General features: G+C 35.3%; 3 protein-coding genes across 3 annotated transcripts in view; 1 reads left to right on the top strand and 2 right to left on the bottom strand.

Moving 5' to 3' along the window:
• The first annotated feature begins 202 nt into the window (after window positions 1–202).
• Window positions 203–27,768, top strand: part of LOC107653181 (titin-like) — a 45,079-nt gene continuing 17,513 nt past the window's right edge. Inside the window, exons 1-4 of the mRNA XM_016439845.1 lie at window positions 203–410; window positions 557–613; window positions 719–1,033; window positions 1,118–1,405. Of these exons, the coding sequence (XP_016295331.1) occupies window positions 362–410; window positions 557–613; window positions 719–1,033; window positions 1,118–1,405 (709 nt within the window). The 5' untranslated portion in view covers window positions 203–361. The remainder of the gene's footprint in view (window positions 411–556; window positions 614–718; window positions 1,034–1,117; window positions 1,406–27,768) is intronic.
• LOC107653182 (gastrula zinc finger protein XlCGF8.2DB-like) lies at window positions 9,213–12,133 on the bottom strand. The gene is made up of 2 exons (XM_016439846.1): window positions 12,062–12,133; window positions 9,213–10,431 (listed from the first exon to the last, which is right to left on the bottom strand). The coding sequence occupies exon 2, from the start codon at window positions 10,397–10,399 to the stop codon at window positions 9,254–9,256; it is 1,146 nt and encodes a 381-aa protein (XP_016295332.1). The 5' UTR covers window positions 10,400–10,431; window positions 12,062–12,133; the 3' UTR covers window positions 9,213–9,253.
• On the bottom strand, window positions 18,208–22,940 carry LOC107653180 (gastrula zinc finger protein XlCGF57.1-like). The gene is made up of 3 exons (XM_016439844.1): window positions 22,921–22,940; window positions 22,368–22,550; window positions 18,208–19,809 (listed from the first exon to the last, which is right to left on the bottom strand). Exons 2-3 carry the CDS (start codon window positions 22,420–22,422, stop codon window positions 18,251–18,253), a joined length of 1,614 nt encoding a protein of 537 aa, XP_016295330.1. The 5' UTR covers window positions 22,423–22,550; window positions 22,921–22,940; the 3' UTR covers window positions 18,208–18,250.

The following is a 27,768-nucleotide window of genomic DNA, read 5'->3' as shown; positions in this document are numbered from 1 at the left end:
AGGGCAGTGACTGTAACATCGAGCGTATTTTGCAGTATTAAACATGTATTTATACCGATTTCATCAGGCTCCGAAAATTCTTCAAAAAGAGCACAAAGAATGGCCTTCTCAGCTGCCATATTTGCAACTCTTGCGTAATCAGAACAGGGTGTTCAACGCACCGCCGTTTCCGCTTAAACAACATATTGCACCGTTTTGTCGGGGCTGAACGCAGCCCTGTTCTGACACTTCCGTGGAGTTTTCGAAGCAAATTCAAGCAACGAGGCGTGTCACGTGATTTAGATGGGCGCGTAGCTGGATCTCTTCACCTTTTCCGCTGGGGACTCTTGTGATTAAATATGATTTTTGAAGACACTTGTTGATGCAGAATATGTTTTTCTCTCGTGCTTTGTTCATTTTGCGTGTGCAAGGTGAGTGCTATGTTTTTGTTTTGACTTTACAATACTTTACAACTCGTGATAAGATTTAGTAATTAAACCTAACGATGTTGTAATCGTTCACTGTAGAATTGCTCTCCAGTGGTGTCGAATTAAACACTGTCTTTTGAACATTGTAGGTTATAGTATTATCATCTTGACCCTGGTGGAATCTCCACAAATCTTACCCGGAACATGTGAGTAGAGTGACTTCACAACTGAACATTAACAAAGCGTTCCAATAAAGTAAAGGACTTGCACAAAAGTGTCATAACAGGTTCGACTGGAATTGTGTTCTGCAGGTCCGAGATTTACAGTGAGAGTTTCAGTGATGGAGGGAGATTCTGTGACTTTTTACTCTGATCCTACTAAACTACAGGTAGATGATGTGATACAGTGGAGGTTTGAAAATGAAAATCTATGTATAGCTAAAATCAGTGATGAGAAAACGATAACATGTGATGATGAGAGATTCAGAGAGAGATTTAAGCTTGATCGTCAGACTGGAACTCTCAAAATCAGGAATAGCAGCACAAAAGACACTGGACATTACGAATTTAGAAAGACCAGAAGCGGAGACTTGGAAGCATTCAAATGTTTTGGTGCTACTGTCTACGGTAAGCAAGTTATAAATCAGACAGCGGCCATCTGAATTATTGTTGTAGTTTTTTTTTTAATATAGCTATGTATTTGTTTTTCAGGTTCTTTACCTGTTCCTGTCATCACCAATATCTCTTCACAATGTTCTTCATCAAACCAGAATTGTTCACTGGTGTGTTCAGTGGTGAATGTGAGTCATGTGACTCTCTCCTGGTACAAAGGAAACAGTTTATTGTCCAGCATCAGTGTGTCTGATCTCAGCATCAGTCTCTCTCTACCTCTGGAGGTGGAATATCAGGATAAAAACACCTACAGCTGTGTGCTCAACAATCCCATCAGCAACCAAACCAAACTTTTGGACATTAGTCAACTCTGTCACACATGTGCAGGTGCGTCAGCTGTGATTTTACACTCTCTTTTTACTGGTGATGTGTTTAATTTTGTGTGAATTGCCTTCACTTACATTGTAATGATTATAAATAAAAGTCATTAAAAAGCATGAACATCACATTTCAGATACAACGAACTTACATATACAGATATCAACATATTTAAATACATTTCCACGTACTGTCTTTTCTGTGACTATTACATAACACCTGTGGTTTACACTTGGACCCAGATATGTTAATTTCAAAATTGTCTTTGTCCCTTACAGAACTCTACCAACGTTCACGTACTGTACTGCTGATAACACTTATTTCAGTGGTTTTGGTCATGACTGCACTAGGTGTGATGATCTGTGTCTACTTAAAACGAGCAAGATGAGGAGGTTAGTATTGAAACTGTTCTTGGTGTAAAATAATGTCAAGTTCAAAATGATTTTTCTTCTTGCCTCCATTTGAGATTCACATACATTTTTATAGTTTGAATTTGTTATAGCTTTATAGTGTGGACTGTGAAAATGGAGGAATTTGGAAATGATGACGCATGTTTAGTCGTGTTTCTCATATTGTACCCAGCTATCAATGATTGTATTGCCATTGTGCCTGCTTCTCACATTCACAGTGTTAATGAAGATAATCGTTACTTTGTACAATAGTCATATTACATTCCTGCAAATGACATTTACTTGCAATTGCTCTCCTGCAGCAAAACATGACAATTACATATGAGACCATATGTGGAATGGCAATTTTGAGTGTGCACCACTAAGTGGTGATATGATTACCTTGCTTACCAAAAGAATGGTGTGAAAACTTTTACTATTTAGTTTCTTGATATCATCTTAATTTCAAATTGCATACTTTCTGGGGTGTTCTGAACACTATGAACTTCATCTTGGCGATCTCTTTAATTAGACTTTTTTCACTAATGAAGTAAATGAATCAAGACCAAAATCTCTGAGTAGATTCACTGGATAATGGTTGGAGTGAGGAAAGGAGATGTTGTTTTATAGAATGATCATCACTTTTGTGAAACGTGAAGTTAAAAGTAAAACTCAAAGTAATGTTTGCAGATGAACATTTTACTCTTATTCTATATTTGACTTTATTCTCCAATTATTCCTTCCACCTCTTTTAGTTTTCACAGTGTGTAGCTCTCATCAACACTGCTCCTTTGTGTTTTTCTTTTTTTGATTGTTTCTCCATATTCTTACAGCAATCTGATGGAGCTGAAAACATGATGCACTCAAATGATGATCTGACAATCCAACAGACTGCAGTAGATGTACGTACGACAGATCTCTGATACAGCTATTCCATATGATGCTGTGTCTCAGCACTCTTAAGATCATGAACAAAGTAATTATATAACCAAAACTTGGTATAGCATGATCATGACTTTAATGCCATTTGGATAAAAACTGTGAAAAAGCTTGTGACTGCATTGAATTAATGTGCATTAAGTATGAGAAGCATTGATAGAGTAATTGTTGTATATAGCAAGTGTTAAGCTTTTTGTTGCTGGACCCTGATATGTATTTTAATTTGCTTTTACATATCTATAATAACCATCATTTGGTCCTTTTTCTTTGACTGGATGTCAATGTTTTATCTGTTTTAACTGAATAATTTAATCACATACCTGAGGCCATTACAGACAGATATCAGGACAAAGCCACATTTTGTCAGGAACTATCATAACATTCCTTGTGGCACTGTCATCACTTATCCTGCTCAGACTTGAGAAAGAGCTAATCCATCTGTTCACAGCTGCCAACAAAACCAAGCACCATCCTGTCTAGACTTGTGACTTGTCTTGGAAAAGAACAAATTCATTTGTATTACAGTGTTAAGACACACAGTGTGCTCAGTTTATTTTGGACATTTGAAAATTATGCTTATAATATGCCGTATCAGTGTTTCTGTATCTTCAGTGTTTTATTACATGGCCCTGTTCTTGGGGAACTTCCTGCTGTGATTTTGAGCCAGTTCGTCAATTGTAGTTCTGGTGATTTGGCTCAAGAACCTGTATGTTGAATGTTGTTTGTTCAGTAAATAAACTTAACTGTGGACACTTATGTTGCTTTAAGAGTTTTACTAATAATATTTGTAGGATAGCCTTTGACACAACATCAATATTTAAATATATTTTAATTAAACTAAATTATCCTACTTATATTTGAATTAAACACTGGCATGATCAATTTTCCATCATACAGAACTCTGATTGAAAGTTTTTCTTCCCCCTACCTTCAGGTAAGATGCACTGCGAATGAATATAACTATTTGGATAGACAATAACAAGTATCATTATATGTTTTTATAAGACTTAACAATGCTTATGAACATTTGTTCATTTCAAATGCTGTGGTATCTTGTTATGAATATCCAACACAAATTTTCAAACACATTTACGTGAAGTGACAACAGATTTACTTGTAAAGTCTCTCTCAAGATGCATTTTAGAGAGGTTTTAGAAGCATTGTGTTCAGTTGGATGATAAGGTAAAAACAAACATGCACAACAAATGATGTTATTTATTAAATGTATTATATCCAAGTACGAGCAGGACCTCTCTTTTCTCACAAGAAAAAAAAAGCACATCTGTTCAAGTTAAGTTATATTTTCTCTGATACAAATAAGTCTTCAATGGGATAGTTCACCAAAAAAAGGGGTTGGGGATCATTTACTCACCCTCAAGTTGTTCCAAACCTGGATGAATTTATTTCTTCTGCTGAAGACACAACAACAAAAAAAGATGCTTTGAAGAATGTGTGTGACCAAACAGTTGCTGGTCCCCATTGACTTCCATAGTATAGAAAAGAAGAGAAAAAAGAAGCTATCAGATGTTAAATGTTGTTGGCTATAGCCTATATCTTACGTTTCACTCTTTCACCTTTAATGCATTTGGAATTCATGATCTGGTTGTGAACAGTAAAACCTGCCTTTGATACGATTGGTCATCTCAATAATTTTGATATTGACGAGAGATGTTAGACCACTGAAGCATACCGATCTAAAAATGTGTTTTTAAGACGTTTTGTCACCCTAAATGTACAGATTGGTGCAGTACAGAAAAGCAGCATCAGGATTATCAAATATCTGAGTGCCTTGGACAAGGGCCAAATAGTGATGAAGTCTAGGTCAGAGCATCTCCAAAACAGCTGATAAAAAACTTAACGCTGTCCATGATAGAAAGGTGTCAGAACACACAGCGCACCTCAGTTTGCTGTGTATGGGGCTGCATAACCGCAGACTGGTCTGAGTGCCCATGATGACCCCTGTCCACTGTCAAAATCAGCTGCATTTGGCCATGAGAGTGTCAGAACTGGAGCAATGGAAGGAGGTTGCCTGGTTTAATGAATTACGTTTTCTTTTTAGATCATGCTTTGTGGAGTCTATACTTCACATTAGAGCTGTTTTGTGAGCATGAAATTGGCAGGTATTTTTAATGTTTGCTGGTGTGATGAGTGTTTATATTACTCTAATTACAAATGAAATGAAACTTTTTCCATTGAAACACCCAGCCTGGTTTTCCTTGTATTTTTCATGCCCTATACAGCACACAGATATGTGATTTAGGATTGGTTATAAATCACAGTTTACAGTATACTTTATCATCATTTGCATACACTTTTAACTGCCTCTTTGGCTTTACCTGATATAAAGGGCTGACAATTCCCTTTAGTTAGACTAGGATCATGGATGAAGACATTTTTTAATACTATTTACACATTTCATCATTTACAATCTCAACTTTGATATTTAAATTATTAGTTACACCTGCAAAGTGTCAAATTCCCATAGCCTATCAAACACAACGATATACCTAATACGGTTCTCAAGTTTGTGACTTATAAACTGGGATAAACACAAGCAAGATAGAGTTAGACATAATCAACCCCAAAATCATAATTTATCCACTCTCAAAGGAGCCAGCAATTTTTTATTAAAAATGTAGGTCACACTTTTTTTTAAGGTCCAATTCTCACATCAACTACGACTTTTGTCTCAATAAACTCCTAATTTGCTGCTTATTAATAATTAGTAAGGTAGGTGTTAAGTTTAAGTATTGGGCAGGATTAGGGATAGAATATGGTCATGCAGAATAAGTGCTTTGTAAGTATAAACAGCCAATATGTTAATAATATGCATGCTAAGCTTTGTTAGCTATTTGTGAAATAGTCGATGACTTTTACTTTCGCTTTGCTGACATGTCAACAGATCGTATAGTTTCTCTGGTTTCTTTAGGGCTGGTTTGCAAAACAGGAGGCGCCACAGTAATCTAAATGAGCGTTCTTAAATTAGAATGAAAACTTCAGTTTGAGGGAATTTTTGGCAACATTTCCTGTGATTTGGTATCAGACTCAACATCTGGACATCACTCAACTCTGTCACACATGTGCAGGTACATCAGTAGTGGTAATAGAGTCTGTTTAAGCTGCTCTGTTGCACTTTGTAAGACAGGACTGATCATTTGTTTGCCTGCATTGATTGCAAATACCGTAAGACATAATTCTTTTATCTCTATGTGCTGTAAGTATTACTGTAGTACTGTATTATTATTACTTTACTATAACTCAAACAGTTGAGCACGGCACTAGCAATGCCAAAGTCATGGGTTTGATTCCTAAGGAAAGCAAGAACTAATAAAATGTGCAGTTTTCTATTTCTGTTACAGAACAGAGACACCATTCTTTCTAATACCACTAATACTACTTTCTGTAGTGCTGGCCATAATTACAGTTTTTAAAATGATGTTCTGGTTCAGCGGGAACTGTAAACACACAAGAATGTAATTATTATTGCAACTAATATAATAGTCTTAATTGTTCAAAACAGTGCCATAAACATTGAAATATTGAAAGCTGACTGGAGTTTTAGCATATGCTGTAGTTAGAGAATTTCTGGTATTTCAAAATGCACATTGCAATGTGGAGTTTGAGAGTTGAGAATATGTTTAAGAACACTCTTTTCTTTTGGCAGGTACATAAGGCTACAACTCTATTCTGGGTGCATTGTGAACACAATACGGTAAGATACAGTATTACTGTAAACACTGTCTCTCTGCTTGTTCAGCTCCACTGAAGATCTTAGTTTGTTTGCATCAATCAGTATTTGTGCCTGCTTGTGTAAATATGGGCATGACGCCTGCATTGTTCTGTTTGTCCTTTCATCATTCTTGCACAACATAAACCTTAAAACTTCCCCTTTTAATATATATATAAAAAATATTATATTTATATATTATTATATTTATATAATAAAAACTGTAACAAAGGGGGAAAAATCAAGAGTATATATATATATATATATACTCTTGATTCCCCCCCACCCCTTTGTGACAGTTTTTATTTATTACATTTTTTACAGGAACCTGATATCACACATAACACAGTGTAATCAAGTGTTGTATTATTATTATTATTATTATTATTATTAATCTGGTAAATATTATGAAGTTTGCCATTCAAGTTTGCCATGCCTAACTGGTTTTAATACAATTAATAAAATGACACTATGAAAAATAGTCAATAGTAACTTTTTTAAACAAGAAGAATATGGATAACCAAACAGTTGCTGTCCCCATTGACTTTCATAGTGTGGAAAAAAATACTACGGAAGTCATTGGGGACCAGAAACAGACAGAAAACTTTAAAAAAAAAATATTCAGAAAATATTCAGCAGAATAAAGTAATTTATACAGATTTGAACAACTTGGAGGTGAGTAAATTATGACATGACTTTTTGAGGGAAACTATCCCTTTAATGACCCAACACGTATCATAATAATGTTTTACATTTTTGCATCATAATAGTTATGTTCATTTATACATATTTTGGGCAAATATTTATTTATTTTAAATTATTGTTTAACAGCAATATATTCATTTTGGCTGAGTTTGGAATAACATCAGCTTGCTACTCATAATAGTTTTCTTCATCATTTCAATCTTAAAGCAGCTGTCAGTTGTTAAATATTTACTTATAGCCTATATCTTACTTTGTACTCTTTCACCCTTAATGCATCTGAATTCATGTGAACAGTAAAATCTGCCTTCTTTTATTTGATTGGTCATCTCAAGTTATAGCCCAAAATAAACATGAACATAAGAAGGTATGTTGAAAGATACAGCATATCTTACCAAAATGTATCATGTCTAATGTAATCGCTCAATCAGTGTTTCAACCATGGAAAGATGCCAATAAAACAGATTGTGAACAGTATTACGTGGCACTTACCTCAGCAAAGTTATCCACTGTTCACAGTTCATTAATTATCTATAGAACTACACTACAGATGACACTATATATAATTTAATATAATTATATATGTTTGAATAAATCTGGCATGAAGCTAGTTGTAAATGAGTTGTAAACAGACATTTCAATTTTTATTTGAGTGTAATTATGATATCTGAAAATAAATAGCAGTTGAATATAATAGCTCTGTTATTAATTTTAGCCTTTAATATTATAGTAATGCACCAAACAATAGGGTTCCCTTTGTAGTCAACAGCATCAGTTAGGAGAGTTCTTTTCCCCTTAAGAAAATCAAACTATCGGTATCGGCAGAGAAATTCAGCATCAGTGCATCTCTACTACAAACCACAAATACTGTCAGATCATGTAACACATGGAAGACAGAACTGTACCGAAATGTTGTGGAATGAGAGGAGATGAAAACTGAGTGAGTGTGCTCCATTTAAAGCTAGCTAGTGTAAAGTCTTTTTATTAATGAGTGCAAAAAAGTAGTTTGGTTTGAATAGAAAGCTTCATCTAGCTCAGCACTGTTTTGATTATCGTAACACTATAATGCATTATAAGAGAGGAAATGTTTTTCTGTTTCAGTTCTAAGCAAAGCAGTGTTAAATCAGATGGATCTAGACATCTGAAATATCACATATATTAGATCCGATCCCAGATCCCGAATCCCCGTCAGAAGATATCGGATATTGTTTTGTCTGGTGTCCAAAACCAGTAAAACCTGTCAACAGAAAGTCTTGCCTGGTACCCAAAACTCTGTTAACAGTCTTCTATCAGCCTCAAAAGTTTGACTGAGAAAGACAGGTAAGAGCAGAAGCAGAAGATGAAGTGATGATAATACAAAGACCACGGTTTATTTAATAATCTTAGTTGCGTATGTGTCAATGCTCAGACTTCATCTAAATGTCAATGTCTAAAAGCTCAGACTTAGTCTGGCCAGTACAAATCCAACAAGACAAGTGTTATTATCTTCTTCATCGACAGGCTTAAATCCCTATATCTGTGGGGTCGCCGGTGCATATCCTTCGTCTCCAACTTCTCCTGTTTGCTGTATCCTCTACTCTAGTCCTCGTTCACACACTCTTCAAGTCTCCTTTTTGGCCGTCCTTTCTTTCTTGTACCAAAGTGCATCTTTCTGACTTTCTTTCCAACGTATTCGTCATCTCTTCTCAAGATGTGACCGTGCCATCTTTGTCTGTTCACTCTCAGCTGGTTACTTAATGCGTCCACTTGCAGCTGTTTTCTGATATTGTCATTTGTCTCCCAATCATATTTTGTTAAGACGAGTGTTATTATACCAAAGCAAAAACAATTGAAAAGTACTGCTTCACAACATTTTCCTGCGACATTAAAAACCTTGAAACGAAGGCATTTTCTAATCTCTTACAAACCATACAACCATAAGATTAAACAACAAGTAATATAAAAGCATGAAGAATGACAAATGAATAATAATAATAAAATGATTAATAACAAATTATTAATCTGTGAAATAATCAACAATCAGTGGATTAATTGTTCTAACAACCTTTGATTAATCAATTATCAACAATTGTTTGATGCAGTCCTACACATCATCGCACCTCAGAGTACAGAACCAGAACTCAAACTACTAGTGTTAATTTCAGACATGCATTTTTTTTTATGACCGATTAGAGAAGAAAAATGAGTGAAAGTCTTCCCACATGAATGGCAGTGATACGGCTTCTCTCCAGTGTGGACCCTCTCATGTATTCTCAGATATTGTGACCGTTTGAATCTCTTGTCACAGTGTGAACACTTGTAAGGTGTTTCTGTAGTGTGAACTGACTGATGCACTTTCAGTGCATCATCTGTAAAAAAAGTTTTCCCACACTCAGAGCAAGCATGATCCTTCACACCGCTGTGTCTTTTCTGATGTGTTTTTAATGCACCCATCTGTCTAAAACTCCTTCCACACAAAGAACATACGTAAGGCTTCTCCTTTGTATGAACCTTCAGGTGGTCCTTCAGAAAATCTGCCCTAAAAAATGTTTTACCACATTGGTCACAGTTATATAGTCTTTCTCTAGAATGAGTAAGCAGATGTACTTTAAAAACACCTGATTTTCTGAAACTCTTCCCACACTGATCACATGTGTGCAGATTCTCTCCAGTGTGGATTTTCATGTGATCATTAAGGGCTCCTTTTCGTGCGTAACTCTTCCCACACTGAGCACATGTGTGCAGATTCTCTCCAGTGTGGATTTTCATGTGTTCGTTAAAGTTTGTTTTATGTTTGAAATTCTTCCCACACTGATCACATGCATATGGCTTCTCGCCAGTGTGGATTTTCATATGTTCATTTAGTAAATATTTTCCTGCAAAGCTCTTCCCGCACTGAACACATATGTGTGGCTTCTCTCCAGTGTGAATTTTCATGTGTACATTAAGGTTTTGTTTTAGCGAAAAACTCTTCCCACATAGATCACATGTGTACGGCTTCTCTCCAGTGTGGATTTTCATGTGATCGTTAAGGTTTCCTTTTCGTGTGAAACTCTTCCCACACTGATCACATGTGTATGGTTTCTCTCCAGTGTGAACTCTTATATGAAGTTTAAGACCTTGTTTGTATAGGAAACGTTTTTCACACTGAGGGCAGGTGAAAGATTTTTGGGCACTTCTTGTCAGCAAAAAATTACTTTCAGTATGTGAGGAAGGTGAAGATTTTTCTCCAGTGTTGACTTGATGTTTCTCCTCCGATTCACTCATGTCTTCACTCTCCTAATTCTCTTCCGTCAGGTCTGAAATTAAAGTAAAAAGATATGTAACTTTTGTCACTCTAGAGGTTAATAAACAAAACTGCATGCATCTTGCAGATGAACATTGTAGCCAGAGCTACTTCTCTCTGTTTATGTATATGAGGGGTCGCAAAAATACTGGGCTACTCCACAGCGGTTGTCGTTGTTCCACTCGGTCTAGAATATTCTGAATATAAACACTTATTGTAAGCATACCGAGCTGATTCGGGATAATACAAAAATACGGTTTGGAAAATGGATTCATGATGTACTCGCTCATTATATACATTTTGTATATTTTGAACAAATAAATTCCATCCTTCAATTTTCCAAACGACTTGTTGTACAGTATGCTTGGGCACAGGGGAGTAATTTGCAGTAAAAGAAGTATCAAAGAGAGAAATTTCAATGGAAGGATATAAAAGTGAGCATAAATGTAGCAGCAGACAACTGCAATACGATATAATGATTAATTTTGAATTTAGGGCTGTGCAATTAATCGAAATTGATTTCCAATTTTTATTTTTGACTTTTACGATTATGAAAAAATGATAATCAAGGGGAAAAAATATTATTGTGCTGTGTTCCGTTTCTCATTTTGACTTTTGTTATTAATCCTGCACACGTTCCTTTCCTCTCCTTTAAAGCCGTGCACTTTCGTCCCTCCCTAAAAGCCCAAACTTAACCTCCAAAACAGCCAAATCAGTTAACGTAAAATGATTGTTGTAAAATTAACTACTGCGTGCGGGTAGGGGTGTGCGATATTGACAAAAAATTATATCTCGATATTTGGGGTGTTTTGAATGGTTTTTGCAAAATACTCGATAATGTCAAATCGCACATCGTTAAAACAACAATTACGATATTATCGCAGGCGATATATATCGCACACCCCTAACTGCGGGATTTGCTTGATATTAAAGTTATAAAGAGTTATTAAAAGCGTTTTAAGCCGAGAACTCGCTCTTTTTCCTAGGCGCTTTCTGTGCATGCGTTCCATTAGTTAGTATTGGCAAGTATCTATGCAAGTACAGCACAGGTGATTTATGTCTAAAATGAAAATCGGGAGAAAATCAGATGTGTATTGAAGCCTATTTGAGACTGCAAGGCTCTGGCTCTAACTATAAGCAGTATATACACTCCTGAGGTGTCAGTCAGGACACAAAGAATGAGGAGACTGGAGCTTCTTTCCAAAGTGTATGTAATATTAGTCTAAAAATAACCAACATAACATTACTATAAGAATAAATAGGTACATATTCACAAAATAATCAGTCCAGTATCATCTTTAAATAACAGTTAAAGCTCTAAATATGCAGAGGATGTGCAATTTTAGACAATATAACCATTAGTCTGATCACTTGAAGTGACTGTACATTAACAAACAATGCAATTTCCCAAATAGCATCATCAAAGGGGCAATAATACTGGATAATCTTTCTGCAGTATTAAAAGTTAACAGATGGCAGACCTATAACAAGGTAAGCCGTAACATAAAACTCTGTATTTATCATTAATTGCATCGCACATCTTGCTTATCTTTACACGTCCGTGCATGCCATTACAAACGTACAAAGTTAAACAATACACTTCAAACATGGTTGAAAACATATAGAAATATAAGAAAACTTACTTTATGGTCATGTACTACCACTCTGAACACCAAAACACCAACGAGCATCCAAATTTCCAGGAACTGTAGGAAGAAACAGCAGGCAGCAAACTATAACAATGCCTCCTACTGGATGCACCGGAAACTGCACTCTTCAAAGTATCAAAATAGAAGTCCTTCAATAAAAGTCTACCTTTCTCTATAGGAGCCTTTTATACACTATTGCTTCATGTTTTTTGTTTTTTTTTAAATCTCACTGGAATCTATTTTTTAAATCATCGTGATTATTATTATTTTTTTCTCAATAAATCAATTATATTTCCCTGGAATTTTCCATTGATGATCTTCCAAATATCACTTTTAAACGTTATAAGCACAAAGTCACATGTGTTTGTTGTGAGAACTATTAGATTTTTATACAAATTGTAGTGTTGGCTGCATTCATCAATGCTGTTACCAAAGTTATTGTAAGAAAATAACTTCTAAATAATTAAGATTAACTTCCATAATTCAAGAGAAATGTAACTTATTTCAGTAAATTAGATTTTGCCTAATTTATGCTAAATTTGCAATCCTGTTTACAACCCAAGTTTATTTAATACATTTTCTGTATTGCTAGAAAATAGTTAAATGTATTTAGACATGTTCAAAAGTTTAGTAACACAGTTGCAAAAAATTCTGAACCAGTATAAAATTAATGTAAATAAAACAGCTCTGGTAATAAATATCAGTATGCATTTTTCTCAAATCTCATTTGACTGACCATTTTTTGAAAACAAATAATAAAAGATTTTAGTTTCAGGCTCCAGTTTGTTCCCAGTTCATGACTGGGTTCCATATAATATTTGCTACTTCAACTATTTCACAGCTCACATTACTTTTATAACGACTAAATCTGATTAAAATGTTACGTTCCCAAAGTTGTCTTTAATGAAGAATCGGGTATAAATACCAACCTCTTTGTTCTTCGGCATCTTCTTGCTCCATTCTGCAGGCTTCTGGATCACTTATGTTCTTAATGTTTTTTCATGAACTCCATTTTCTTCACTTGTAGGCTGATGGAAATATTCGAGCATTTATTGGTGATCTGCTATGAGAGGAGCTTCACTCCAGGTGAATTGATGTGGGAGGAGCTTCACTCCAGGTGAATCGCTGTGGGAGGAGCTTCACTCCAGGTGAATTGCTGTGTGTTAGGAGAAGATCTGACAAGATCAAAAATAAATCAGTTACTGAATTGATGTTTTCATTAATTTACACAATTTAAGCATTTGTGTTTGTTTATCCATCTAAGATGTAAACAAATTCACATTCTATGTATTTCTATTTTGTTTGTGAGTCAAATATAAACATTTTAATCCATTTTTTACATTTCCTTTATTTGCTGTATGAACAAATAGACAAAGAGATATACAAACATACTAATAAATACAATTTTAAAAAGTATGAAAGTATTAATAAAAAGTATAATTCAGAAATAAATGTAATAATTTGTAAGCAATATATATCACTCCAATTGAGTTCAACATCATATAGCTGTGTTTTTGATCACTGGTGTTTAGATTTTTGTCATTTTAACATGAAACATTGTTTATCACACTATAATTAAATACATACTGTTAAAGATAGATCATGTAGATATGGTGATGATGGTGATGGAGTAGTTTGTTTCAGTCTGTTTACACTAATTAAATGAGCTTGAAGTGGCAGTTTACAGGTGATCTGAAGACATCAGAATAATGAATGAGGTGAAAATATTGATCTACTGAAATGCAATATAAAGGCATTTCAGCAGCTCTGTTAGTAAAGACACTCTTGAAACAAGCCTTACAGGATCATCAGCACAGATCTCACTTTATTTTGTGTTTATTATGTGTATGTCTTTATTATATGTTAAGTGTTTGGGCTAGAAACTGACTAGCAATGAGTAAAGAACTGCACCAATATTATTTCTCTTAATGTGGGAAAAAAAAACAATAATACATCAAAACAAATACAAGCAACTCCCATCTTTACAGTATTTTTCTGCTTCCTTTCCGTGTTGGAGACCATTTCATTAACTGCTACAGCTACAGCATATGTATATATCAATCTAAATATAATTCGATTTAATAACTGCATGAATTAGATAATTAACTTATTATTTTGTATGTGCTCTGGCAATGATCATTAAATGTTTGTGGTCATAAAACTGTTAATTTAATGTTTCTTGTTTCAAACTTCATTCACATTTATATCTCTTGTGATGGAATTAAAGTCCCACGTGTTTCATCACAGGGTCAGTATAAAGTATTTTAGCTTTAACCCTTCCAGTAGCCTGCATATTTTCATTTTAACGAGGTAAAGTAACTAAAACAAATTTGATTTGCAAAGGTAAATGTCATAATGGAAATAAATGTAGAAAATATAATCGCAACAGCACTATATCATGTGACATGCAGTAACAATAGTCCGACATATATCACACACAAACTTGAAAAAACACAAAATTGCCCATGGCGTAGTGTGTATTTGCTGGTTATACATATAAAATATGATGTTATAATAAGTTGTGTTATTGTTACGTCACATAGCTACCCAGTAGTGATTGGAAGATTGGATCTGACTTTATCTTTGAATCTCAATAAGCAAAATGAACTACTCATATTGAAATCATTTCATCATTTGAGCAATATTCGATCCTTTTACGATTTAAGAAATCATTATAATGCATTATAATACAAAGATAAATAATGAGAAACTTGCAGTGTTAATATTCGTCAACGACATTTTTTCACCGACTAAAACGAGACGAGGACGAACTAAAATCGTTTTGAATGACAGAAAATATTACGAAAATCTATTGACATTTTCGTAAACGAATAAAAATGAGACGAAAATGTTAGGGAGGGCAAATGGGAGGACAGCACATTTTGATTTAGTTTTAGTCAGTATTTTGACTAAAATGGCATTTAGTTTTAGTCATATTTTAGTCATCTGAATTTTTTTTTAGTTTTAATCTGGTTTTAGTCGACTAAATATCATAAGATTTTAGTCGACTAAATCTACAGTAAATTTAGTCGGCTAAAATGTAATGGGTTTCCAAATTCACTAGGTTTGATATTAAGGTTTTATCATGATAGACACCGATTTAACTGCGATGACACACAACATGTTTATATTAAAATGAAATAAAACCACTTCTCATAAAGAACAAGAACATGGTCTTCTTTTCAATTAAATACAAATAGGCTAATTATGCATTCTTTATAACAACTTGTTTACCACATTCTTCATTCTTTCAAGCAGACATATTTATTTATATAAGTAAATTTAGATTAGTCTTTAGGGCTACTAAAGTGATTCAGTCAAAAGCAGTGAGTGATTTTCTGTCTTTCTTTTGTTGCTTGATTAACATCAATGCCACAGACAATAGCAATTAAATTAGACTGCTGTCCCTTTAAAACCGGATGCACGGATACAAAGTACTGATACACGTCCTAATATTCTCCCAACTGTTTATGTTCACATAACACCGAGTGTGTTTACGTGAATACTCGTCAAAACAGACAATTCAACATCATTTTGTGTGTATTTCTCCGTTCATGAGACGCGAAAGAGTTCTCGTGTGCTGTGTGAGGCGCTGCTTCGGTGTGTGCGCTCAGAAAACCGGACCGAATTGAGTTCTCTTTTGAGTCGTCAGATTTATCCTTATGTCTTCTCTTACTCCCAGATATCGACATTTTTGTACGTTTTATGAGACGTGCAGCAAGTGTATGTTAGCTTATGTCCGTCCCGCCGGTTCATATGTATATATGCATCTAACTAGGTCCCTCCCTAACATTTTCGTCTCATTTTTATTCATAGACGAAAATGTCAATAGATTTTCGTCATAGTTTCTGTCATTCAAAACGAGTTTTAGTTCGTCATCGTCTCGTTTTCGTCGTGAAAAAAATGTTGACGAAAATTATTTGTCAACGAAATTAACACTGGAAGACAGAATTGTCCTTTCATGGGAATGCAACATGTAGCCTACGTTGGAACATTAAAGTGGAAACATTGCGGAAACAGTGAGTGTGCTCCATTTGGAACTAAATAAAGTAGTGTAAAGTAGTGTAGTAATGAGTGCAAAAAAGTAGTTTGGTTTGACTCTTACTCCCAGATATCGACATTTTTGTACGTTTTATGAGACGTGCAGCAAGTGTATGTTAGCTTATGTCCGTCCCGCCGGTTCATATGTATATATGCATCTAACTAGGTCCCTCCCTAACATTTTCGTCTCATTTTTATTCATAGACGAAAATGTCAATAGATTTTCGTCATAGTTTCTGTCATTCAAAACGAGTTTTAGTTCGTCATCGTCTCGTTTTCGTCGTGAAAAAAATGTCGACGAAAATTATTTGTCAACGAAATTAACACTGGAAGACAGAATTGTCCTTTCATGGGAATGCAACATGTAGCCTACGTTGGAACATTAAAGTGGAAACATTGCGGAAACAGTGCGTGTGCTCCATTTGGAACTAAATATAGTGTAAAGTAGTGTAGTAATGAGTGCAAAAAAGTAGTTTGGTTTGAATAGATTAAAGGGTTAGTTAACCCAAAAATGAAAATTCTGTCATTAATTACTCACCCTCATGTCGTTTCAAACCCGTACGACCTTCGTTCATCCTCGGAACTCAAATTAAGATATTTTTGATGAAATCTGCGAGCTGTCAGACCCTGCATAGACAGCAACGCAACTGAAATGTTCCCAAATCCAGAAACATAGCAAGGAGATCTGTAAAATAATCCATGTGACATCAGGGGTTCATCCGCAATTATACGAAGCTACGAGAATACTTTTTGTGTGCAAAAGAAAAAAGAAAAAAAAACGACTTTTTTCAACAAGTCATCTCCTCTGCATCACCCTGGTGCCATTTTGGAGAGTATCCGCTGGATGTAAACAATGTATGCTGTTCTGTGTCAGCTGCGTCACACGGTTACGCTGTTTCTGTTCAGATCAAATCACAACAACGTAGGAAACAGATCCGGCGTGACGCAGCTGACACAGAACAGCATACATGGTTTAGGTCCAGCGGATATTCTCCATTTCTAAAAGGCTATTTAGTTTAATAAAAGAACAAGGTATAGACCTGTTCTATAGGAAAGGTAACTTTAAATGACTTCTGTTGTGATCTGGCGCTATAGAGAAAATAAAATTAAATAAAATTAACTTGACCTTTAAGTGGGACGGCCCCCTAATGTCAGGGGAAACACAGAGACACGGGGAGATATAAATAGAAATTTTTTTTTTTTTGATCCACTTCAAATGTTGACTACTGTATATATCAAAAATTAAGAACAGTAATATTTTGAAATATGATTACAATTTAAAATAACTGTTTTGAATTTAAATTTTCAGCATCATTACTCCAGTGTCATATGATCCTTCAGAAATCATTCTAATATGCTGATTGGCTGCAGATGCATTACTTTTTTATTATCAATGTTAAGAACAGTCTTTGCTATGTAATATTTTTTCAGAAACAAATGGGGGGGGGGGGGGGGGAGGCTTTTGTGGGTGCACCCCTAATATAATGGCTGGGGAAACACTGTATCACATATATTAGATTCAATCCCGAATCCCTGTCAGAAGATATCCGATATTGTTTTGTCTGGTGTCCAAAACCAGTAAAACCTGTCAACAGAAAGTCTTGCCTGGTACCCAAAACTCTGTTAACAGTCTTCTATCAGCCTCAAAAGTTTGACTGAGAAAGACAGGTAAGAGCAGAAGCAGAAGATGAAGTGATGATAATACAAAGACCACGGTTTATTTAATAATCTTAGTTGCGTATGTTTCAATGCTCATACTTCATCTGAATGCCTATGTCTAAAAGCTCAGACTTAGTCTGGCCAGTACAAATCCAACAAGTGTTATTATACCAAAGCAAAAACAATGGAAAAGCACTGCTTCACAACATTTTCCTGCGACATTAAAAACCTTGAATTCTTACATTCTCTAATCTCTTACACAGCATACAGTCATAAGATTAAACAACAATAGCAAGCATTGCAAGAGCAAGGAAATAAGTAAAAGAATACGTAATTAAAATATAAAAGCATGAAGAATGACAAATGAATAATAATAAAATGATTAATAAATAATTATTCATCTGTGAAATAATCAACAATCAGTTGATTAATTGGTCTAACAACCTTTGATTAATCAATTATCAACAATTGTTTGATGCAGTTTTACAGATCAGAACTCGAACTACTTGTAATTTCAGACATGCATTTTTTTTTATGACAGATTAGAGAAGAAAAATGAGTGAAAGTCTTCCCACATGAATGGCAGTGATAAGGCTTCTCTCCAGTGTGGACCCTCTCATGTATTCTAAGATATTCTGACCGTTTGAAGCTCTTGTCACAGTGTGAACACTTGTAAGGAGTTTCTGTAGTGTGAACTGACTGATGCACTTTCAGTGCACCATCTGTAAAAAAAGTCTTCCCACACTCAGAGCAAGCATGATCCTTCACACCGCTGTGTCTTTTCTGATGTGTTTTTAATGCACCCATCTGTCTAAAACTCCTTCCACACAAAGAACATACGTAAGGCTTCTCCTTTGTATGAACCTTCAGGTGGTCCTTCAGAAAATCTGCCCTAAAAAATGTTTTACCACATTGGTCACAGTTATATAGTCTTTCTCTAGAATGAGTAAGCAGATGTACTTTAAAAACACCTGATTTTCTGAAACTCTTCCCACACTGATCACATGTGTGCAGATTCTCTCCAGTGTGGATTTTCATGTGATCATTAAGGGCTCCTTTTCGTGCGTAACTCTTCCCACACTGAGCACATGTGTGCAGATTCTCTCCAGTGTGGATTTTCATGTGATCATTAAAGGCTCCTTTTCGTGCAAAACTCTTCCCACATTGATCACATGAATATGGCTTCTCGCCATTGTGGATTTTCATGTGTTCATTAAGGTTTCCTTTATGTATGAATCTCTTCCCACACTGATCACATGCGAAAGGCCTCTCCTCAGTGTGGATTTTCATGTGTTCATTAAGGTTTCCTTTTTGTGAAAAACTCTTCCCACATTGATCACATTTGTGTGGCTTCTCTGCAGTGTGGATTTTCATGTGATCGTTAAAAGGTAGTTGTTGTGTGAAACTCTTCAAACACTGATCATATGTGTACAGCTTCACTCCAGTGTGGATTTTCAAGTGTTCATTAAGGTTTCCTTTTTGTGCAAAGCTCTTTCCACATTGATCACATTTGTGCGGCTTTTCTGCAGTGTGGATGTTCATGTGTTTGTTAAGGTTTCCTTTTTGTGCAAAACTCTTCCCACATTGATCACATTTGTGCGGCTTCTCTCCAGTGTGGATCCTCTTATGCGTGTCAAGGTTTCCCTTAAATGGGAAACTCGCCCCACATTGATCACATGAGTATGGCCTTTCCAGAGTGTGGATTTTCTTATGTTCATCAAGGTTTCGTTTTTGTGGGAAACTCTTCCCACACTGATCACATATGTGTGGTTTCTCTGCTGTGTGAATTTTCATGTGTTCAATAAGGTTTCCTTTAATTGTGAAAATCATCTCACACTGATCACACGCATATGGCTTCCCTTCACGATGAGATTTTATGTGAAGGTCAAGATTTTGCTTGAATGAGAAACACTTTCCACACTGAGGGCAAGTGAAACATATATTATTCAATGAGGGACTCCAGGATGTTTCTTCAGTTTTGACATGATGTTTCTCCCCCTCTTCAATCAGTTCTTCAGTCTCCTTGTTCTCTTCTATCAGGTCTAAAATAAAAGTTTAAAAAGTTTGATTTTCAGTAAATCACTAAAAAAAAATTATAAATAAATTTGAAAAAATCAAAGAGAAAAATGTGAAAGGAAAAGGACGTGAATCCTGACATAGTAGAAATATGAATATTCTGATGCATTTATTTGAGTTGGGTAAATTTATCATCCAATTATCATTTTATTATTTTATCATCATTATTATATTTAAACATTGCAGGCACAAATTGAACGTTTTTATAATGAGAACTACTAACTATATATTTCATTAACTATATTTTATAAGTCAGGGATGTAAAATTGTTTGCTGCAGCCCTACACAGCATCGCACCTCAAAGTACAGGATCAGAACTTGAACTACTTGTTGTAATTTCAGACATGCATTTTGTTTTATGACCGATTAGATAATTAAAATGAGTGGAACTCTTCCCACATGAATGGCAGTGGTACGGCTTCTCTCCAGTGTGAATCCTCTCATGTATTCTCAGATATTGTGACCGTTTGAAGCTCTTATCACAGTGTGAACACTTATAGGGTGTTTCTGTAGTGTGAACTGTCTAGTGCATTTCAGTGCATCATCTGTAAAAAAAAAAAAAAGTCTTCCCACCCTCAGATCAAACATTGTCCTTCACACTGCAGTGTCTATTTTGATATATTTTCAAAGTACCCATCTGTCTAAAACTCTTTCCACACAAAGAACATACAGTACATAAGGATTCTCCTTTGTATGAACTTTCTGAGAACTACTAACTATATATTTCATTAACTATATTTTACAAGTCAGGGATGTAAAATGTCCAAAATGTTAGTAATATGGTTGCAAATATTGTGAAACAGATATAAATAAATATAAAATAAAACAGTTCAGATCATATTTGGTAAGAAAACTGAGTTCTAGGCTCCATTATGGGCACAATTCATGGAAAGTTACCTGGATATTATTTGCTTTAAAGCTGCAGTACATAAAAGTTTTTTGTCTAAAACGAACAAAAAACAATCAATGAATCATTGACCTATTATATTAGAAAAAGACAGTGTTCAAAAGAGTAAAATGGTAAGCTTATAATAATGTTTTATAATTTGAATGGTCGGGTTGGATTTCATGGGAAATATCAGCTTCATCACATTCAACTTTGCATGATGACGCATGTCCAAACAAAAAGAAGAAAGCTTTTCAGAGATGGCAACAACTCTGAGACATAAATTGTAATAGATACAACAGGGCTCGACAATAAGGACTGCAAGGATGCAAAGAGGAAAAAAATACTGTAGCAGGCAGAGCAGCTCTGTTCACGATGCGCAAAATATAGGAAGAAAATACTAAATATTGAATTTTATATGGATGTGTTTATGAGGGGAACTGACTGTTTTCAGAAAATTTTACATGGCGTTTTCTTTTCATCTTGGCTTGGTATAATGCATTTAAAGTAGTGCTAATACGCACAGCGCTGCTGTGTACAGCAGTAAGTAACCAAGTAAACGCTGCTGTTCCATAAGCGCCTCCGGCTGGCAGAGTGTGAAATTGCGTCTCATTCAGCCCACCTGCTGTTTCGGTAATATGCAGGTGTTTTATGTAGCATAATTTCACAAGTCAGACCATTCTGTTTTTGCTTCAAATTTTGAAATTATAGAGTCTAAAATATTGGTGTCATATAAGCTTATTTATTAGAATACAAGATAATGTAGATCAAAAACAATGACAAAGGCAACTATTTAATTTTTTTGTGGCAGGGCCAGTGAAAATGTTGGCAGGTCAAGTAATAATTTGAACCACTGGCCCGACCAGGCAAGTAGAAAAAGTCCTTAGCGTTGAGCCCTGTACAAGATATCTAGCAATCATTATTTCCAACGTCAGCATTACCTAACTTTTGTAACAGCGCGGTTGAATCTAATGTTCTGAGGTGTAGGTATGGCTGTAAGTCAAGGCACCAGTGTGGATATTCACTCTACGCCCAAAATAAGATGTTTCACCAGAAAATGTCATTTGAACAAGTAACATGTCTGCTAGTTTTGTTCTGACCCTTAAAAAAAAAGTTTTACAATAAATCGCACTACCAATGGTGATTAAAAAACGATCGCAAAGTTAGCTCAGATCACGTCAAACCGTGCAAATTATTGTTATACTTTGTTCTCAAATTGTTAATGTTACCAACATCAACGTTGCGTGAGTGTATTTAGTGTGTATTAGCGTTATCTGTAGATTTAAATTTCTGTACAGTCTAATCTCTGAATGTCATGGAAAGAAATTGTTCTTTTAACCTCAAAAAGCAATTTAATATTTCTTAGAGCTTGTTCTCTTTGAAATGCAAATCTTTTGCAAGTACAGTAATCCCACGTATTCAGACGTGACGTAATGACGCAAAGCAAATGACCCAAACCACTTAAATGATAAAACATTACTACAAGCTTACTGTTGTGAATCGGGCAAAAGGAGATAGTTTTGAACACTGATTGGTTATGTACTTGCTCAAAAATATATTTTGGATCCTTTTTAAACAAAAAAGTTTTGCAGCTTTACGTATTATAACCTTATTATAGAATTAAGAACAAACACCAACCTATTTGTTGTTCAATATCTTCCTGTTTTATTCCGCAGGGCTCTGGATCATTCATGTTTATTTTCTTTCACAAATTTTATCTTCTTCACTTTTAGACTAATGGGAACATTCCAGCATTTATTGGTGAACTGCTGTGAAGACGCTTAACTGTAGGTGAATTGCTGTGTGATAAGAGCTACAAAACTGCCAAAATAAAAAATAAATCAGTTATCAAATCAATGCTTTCATTGAACAAATCAAGGTCGACTCCCATTAATTCCCCTCTCAGATCATGCTTTGACATTTAATCAAGTGGTATTCAGTAACAATACCATTATTGCTCCAAATAATCGAAATAATCATAAACACGAACATACAAAATCACAGGTCTCCTCACATCGTTGTCTGCTAGGCTAAACGTTTATTTCAGTCAGCAGACTCCTGAAAGACGCACACATAGCGCTGTACCCGTTCAAAACAATACAGAATGACTGCATAAAATGTTGCTTTAAACTGTGTTTTATACTTGTATAAATATATGAAGCACCAAGACCTTACTATTTTATTGTCTTACCTCAGGAGACCCAATAGTGATGTCCGGTTCGCGAACGAATCGTTCGATTTAACCGGTTCTTTTTTTCAACCGGTTTATTGAATCGAACTGTCCGAAAGAACCGGTTCGCGGAAAAGAACCGAACTTCCCATCACTAGACCCAACAGAACTACTGCCGGCGTCTTCTTCTTGTTTTACGGCGGATCGTAGGCTATATCAGTGCATTACCGCCACCTATCGCCGTGGATGTTGTTTTTATCCTGGCTTATATTGAAGAGACCTTTTATTGCTCAACAAATTACAGTGTAACATTTCATATTTAATTTCAGTCACGTTCACGTAGTGATAAATATTAAACTATTTAATTATTCCTTGTATCAGTTTTTTTTTATTGTGGTTTTATACTAGCCTATATAAACTACATGAACTAATGACTATGCTAATTCTGCAAATAACCAGCTATCAAAGAACAGATGCATTGCAACATATTATGAAACATAACTTGTTCAGCTTTTTTATTGAACTTTCTTTCAACAGGTCATAAAGTAGATCATATAGTAAACACTAGCAAAATTGTGATGACTGACAGCAATAATAACTGTAACAACAGTGTGAAATCTCATGGCTATGAACAAGAAATATGGAAACAACAGCTTAACCAATTTGGTGCTTTTTTACGATTTATATATATATAAATATCAACACGATTGCAAATGTAACATTGATTTTATACAACAGTTTAATAAACAGGAAGTTAATATTGTGACATTTTAGACACAAAATTGTCAGTAATGTCTGTTTTTGCTCTATTTTGCCAACGAGAAAGGTTTAAACAGCCCCAACAGAACCGTTTCACTAAATGAATCAGCATTTTTATTGACCTTAATGCATTTTTTTCTTTATCGTAATATATAAAGAAATTGTTCTCATTATAGAAAAGTGTTTGACATTTTTTTTATATAATTTTTTTTTAATTATTTAATTTAATTGTAAAATCATTGTAATGATAATCAGATGAGAATAACCACTGATGATAATAATTCTGTGTGTGTGTGTATATATATATATATAAATAATTATTATTACTGACCAAAGATTTGCTGCTTTTAAACTTGACCCCTTGATCACGTGTGCAGCTTCTCTCCAGTGTAGATTTCCGTGTATCTTCTAGTTTCCTTTTCGTGTGAAACTCTTCCCACACTGATCACATGGAATGTTAAGTTTAGGTTCTTTGTATGGGAAACTGTTTTGAGTCTTTGTAGTAAAAAAATAAAAAACTTTCAGTCTATGATCAACTTAGATTTTTCTCCTATTCTGACATGAAGTTTCTCCTCCGACTCAACTTCTTCACTCTCCTTATTCTTTTTCATCAGGTCTACAATTAAAATCAAATATAATTTAAAATAAATAATAATAAAATACAATTATTTAATTTCCAGTAAATCATAAAAATCAGTAAGATATGTGAAGGGAAAGGGCATAAAAATTAATCATGATGTAATAACAGAAGGTAGACAACTGCTATACACATCAGCATTGCTTCCTAAATGCCTTTTCCTTTTCAAATTCATGTCAAAATTAGAAAAGCTCTAAAATAATCAATTAATTTTTTTTTTTTTTTATGTTCTATCAGCTGTCAATTTTTTTATTGTACTATATCCCTTACAAAATGGCATGAATTTCACATGATCAGAAAGTTTTGGAACAGTTCCCATGTAAAATCCATGTGATCAAGTGAAACAGGTGGCGTCATGTTGTCCACATGTGATTATGTGGAAAACATTAGACATTCATGTGGTTTTTCTGTAAGGGATGTGAAGTCAAGTCACCTTTATTTGTATAGCGCTTTATACAAAACTGGTTGTCAAAGCAGCTTTACAGAGTCAAACAGCCTTACTTTGTATAGCCTCACTTTGATGATGTTCTTCATGTACTCAGCATAGCAATATAAAACTAAGCAAGCAACATTAGGGCCTTTCGCACCGCTTTAGTTCCAGAACTAAATGTACAGTACTAAAGTACTGGGACGATTTTGTGCGAACTATTTCCCAGTACCATTTAAAGGGTTGCATTCGCACCGAGAGTGTGTACTAGGAAGTGACGTAAGCCGGTCGACAGCGACGTCATTTATGCGCGGCGTTCAACAACAGAAACGAAGAAGAACAACGTTAACAACAGGAGGATGGAGGACGCTGTGATCGGAGCTGTGTTTTTGTTGTGTCTCACGGGTTTCACAATAATGGACATGGAATGTCGACGTATACGTAAAGCGATTGAAAGAATGCAAAGGAGGACTAAGAATCTCCAACGACAACTGACAGTGCTACAAGTGCCTGCACTTCAGCGTCCGTCCATCTATCGCTGTTCTCCATACTTGCGAAATAAGTTGACACAATGTTTACAGTATGTTTACACAGCGTTTTAAATCATGGCGGGTGAGGGCGTTTTCATACGCGTTTGGCCAATCAATGTCTACTTACGTCACGATTAGTACCAGTTGTGCTGTTTAGACCCTGCTCCGGAGTAGGAGCTAATTTGGTTCTCGAAAAAGGCAGTCCGGTACTAAAATCGCACCCAGTTCCGGCGGTGCGAAAACGCCAAAAAGTGGGTAGTTCCACAATTAGTTCTGGTACTATGAAAAGGTTCCCGCGGTGCGAAAGGTCCTAATATGCCCTGGCACACATTGCTGCAGTTAGGCTATAAACTCAGACATTCGCTCATCACATTATTGCACCATGTTTGGAGAGGATGCAGTGTCACCCTTCAAGATGAAATACTTACTGTGACTTTGAACAACTGTTTTATATATGAGTGCGTAGAGTAGATAATTGAGTAAAATTCTTCCCACATGGAATGCAGTGGCTTCTCTCTAGTGTGGACCCTCTCCTGTAATTTCAGTTGGCTTGACTCACTGAATCTCTTGTCACAGTGTGAACACGTGTAAGGTTTTTCTCCAGGTGTGAAGTCTCTGATGACATTTCAATTTTTCATCTGTAGTAAAAGTCTTCTCACACTCAATGCACATGTAATTCTTCACACCACTGTGTGTTTTCTGGTGTCTTTTAAAACCACCCAGCCATCTAAAACTCTTTCCACACGAAGAACACATGTAAGGCTTCTCCTTTGAATGAACTTTCAGATGCTTCTTCAGAGTATCTGCCCCAAAGAAGTTTTTACCGCACTGACCACAGCAAAACTTTCTTTCTCTAGATTAAGAATACATGTGATTTAAAAGCGCTTACATGTTTGAAACTCTTCTTACACTGATCACATGAATATGGCTGCTCTCCAGTGTGGATATTCATGTGGTCTTTAAGGCTTATTTTTTGGTTAAAACTCTTCCCACGTTGATCACAGGTGTATGGTTTCTCTCCAGTGTGGATCCTCTCATGGCTCCTGACTGAGTGAATCTCTTGTCAGAGTGTGAGCACAAGGTTTTTTTTTAGTGTGAGTTCTCTGGTGCCTTTTCAATTCAATGTGTTTTTTGAACATTAAAGCATGTCAACATATTCTGTTACACCAAATACACAAAATAATGATCTTTAAAATAGCATCATATGACCCCTTTAAAAAAAGGTCTTCCCACAATTAAAGCACATATGATTCTTCACACCGCTGTGTCTTCCCTGGTGTAATTTTAAACCACTCAGCTGACTAAAACTCTTTCCACAAAAAGAACACATGTAAGGCTTCTCAAATGAATTCATTTTCAGGTGGACCTTCGGGTAATCTGACCCAAAAAAGTTTTTACCACACTGATCACAGTTGTATGGTCTTTCTCCACACTGTAAAAAAAAATAAAATCCGTAAAATTTACGGTAAGAAACCGGCAGCTGTGGTTGCCAGAATTTTACCGTAAAAAATATGGTAGCAGCGTTTTAGGTTTTACAGTTTTAACTTAAATTTACAGCTAAATGCCGTAATTTCATTAACTGATATAATGTTAATATACCAACCCACTGAAGTACTGAAATCTGTTTTGTACCTTTTTAATACACTGATAACCACCAAAAGCATGTGATGATGAAAAAATCACATGATGAACCAAAGCCTTATCACAAGCAGCTTTTAAATATTAACATATATAGAAACACCATCATGGTAACACACATGAAACTGAAATAATGCAATAAACATTAACTGAACAACATTAGATGTAACATACAGCCCTAATATACAAAACTGATAAGAAAAAAACTAAGAAGAAACATAGTTATTTCAACAACAAAAAAACATCAAATTTGAAATGTAACACAGGGAATTCTGGGAATGTCAGTTTACAGTTATTCACTATAATTATACAATATTTTTCACTTCCAAAAACGGTATACTACCGTAAAATGACATGTAATGTCCAATACAGTTTTTACTGTATATAGTAGGGGAACTTACCGTTAACCATTTAACAGGTTGTTATTGTAGCATTTTTACAGTCTTTTACCGTTAAATTCAGGGTAATTTTTACAGTGCAGAATGAGAATTCAGATGTGTTTAAAAAGCGCATAAATGGGCGTAACTCTTCCCACATTGATCACACGTGTAAGGTTTCTCTCCAGTGTGGAGCCTTGTGTGACCCTTAAGGTTTCCTTTTTGTGCAAAACTCTTCCCGCACTGATCACATGTGTGCATTTTCTCTCCAGTGTGGATTTTCAGGGTGTTCCTTATGGGCTTACATTTCTGCCATCCGTGCGCTCGAAAGATTTTTTTCTTTGCGAAACGAACATTTTCTCCACAAACTCAGATCGCGCGCGTGCAAAATGCACTTTTGTGCGCTCAAAATATGATCTTTCTCGCGCAGAATTGTGGCAGAAATGTAAGCCCATAGTTCCTTAGGGGGGTTGCTTTTCGAGCAAAAACCTTCTTGCATTG

The sequence above is a fragment of the Sinocyclocheilus anshuiensis genome, unplaced genomic scaffold (genome assembly GCF_001515605.1).
Source record: "Sinocyclocheilus anshuiensis isolate Anshui unplaced genomic scaffold, SAMN03320099.WGS_v1.1 scaffold211, whole genome shotgun sequence".
Taxonomy (NCBI): domain Eukaryota; kingdom Metazoa; phylum Chordata; class Actinopteri; order Cypriniformes; family Cyprinidae; genus Sinocyclocheilus; species Sinocyclocheilus anshuiensis.
The sequence above is the reverse complement of the archived record's forward strand: the minus strand, read 5'-3'. Positions and strand labels throughout refer to the sequence as shown.

Bases quoted from the DNA above. Each gene is read 5' to 3' on its own strand.
- LOC107653182 (XM_016439846.1), bottom strand. From the start codon at position 10,399: ATGAGTGAATCGGAGGAGAAACATCAAGTCAACACTGGAGAAAAATCT.
- LOC107653180 (XM_016439844.1), bottom strand. From the start codon at position 22,422: ATGAATGATCCAGAGCCCTGCGGAATAAAACAGGAAGATATTGAACAA. The intron at 19,810-22,367 runs GTTGGTGTTTGT...CTTTTATTTTAG, and splicing joins AGATATTGAACAACAAATAG to ACCTGATAGAAGAGAACAAG.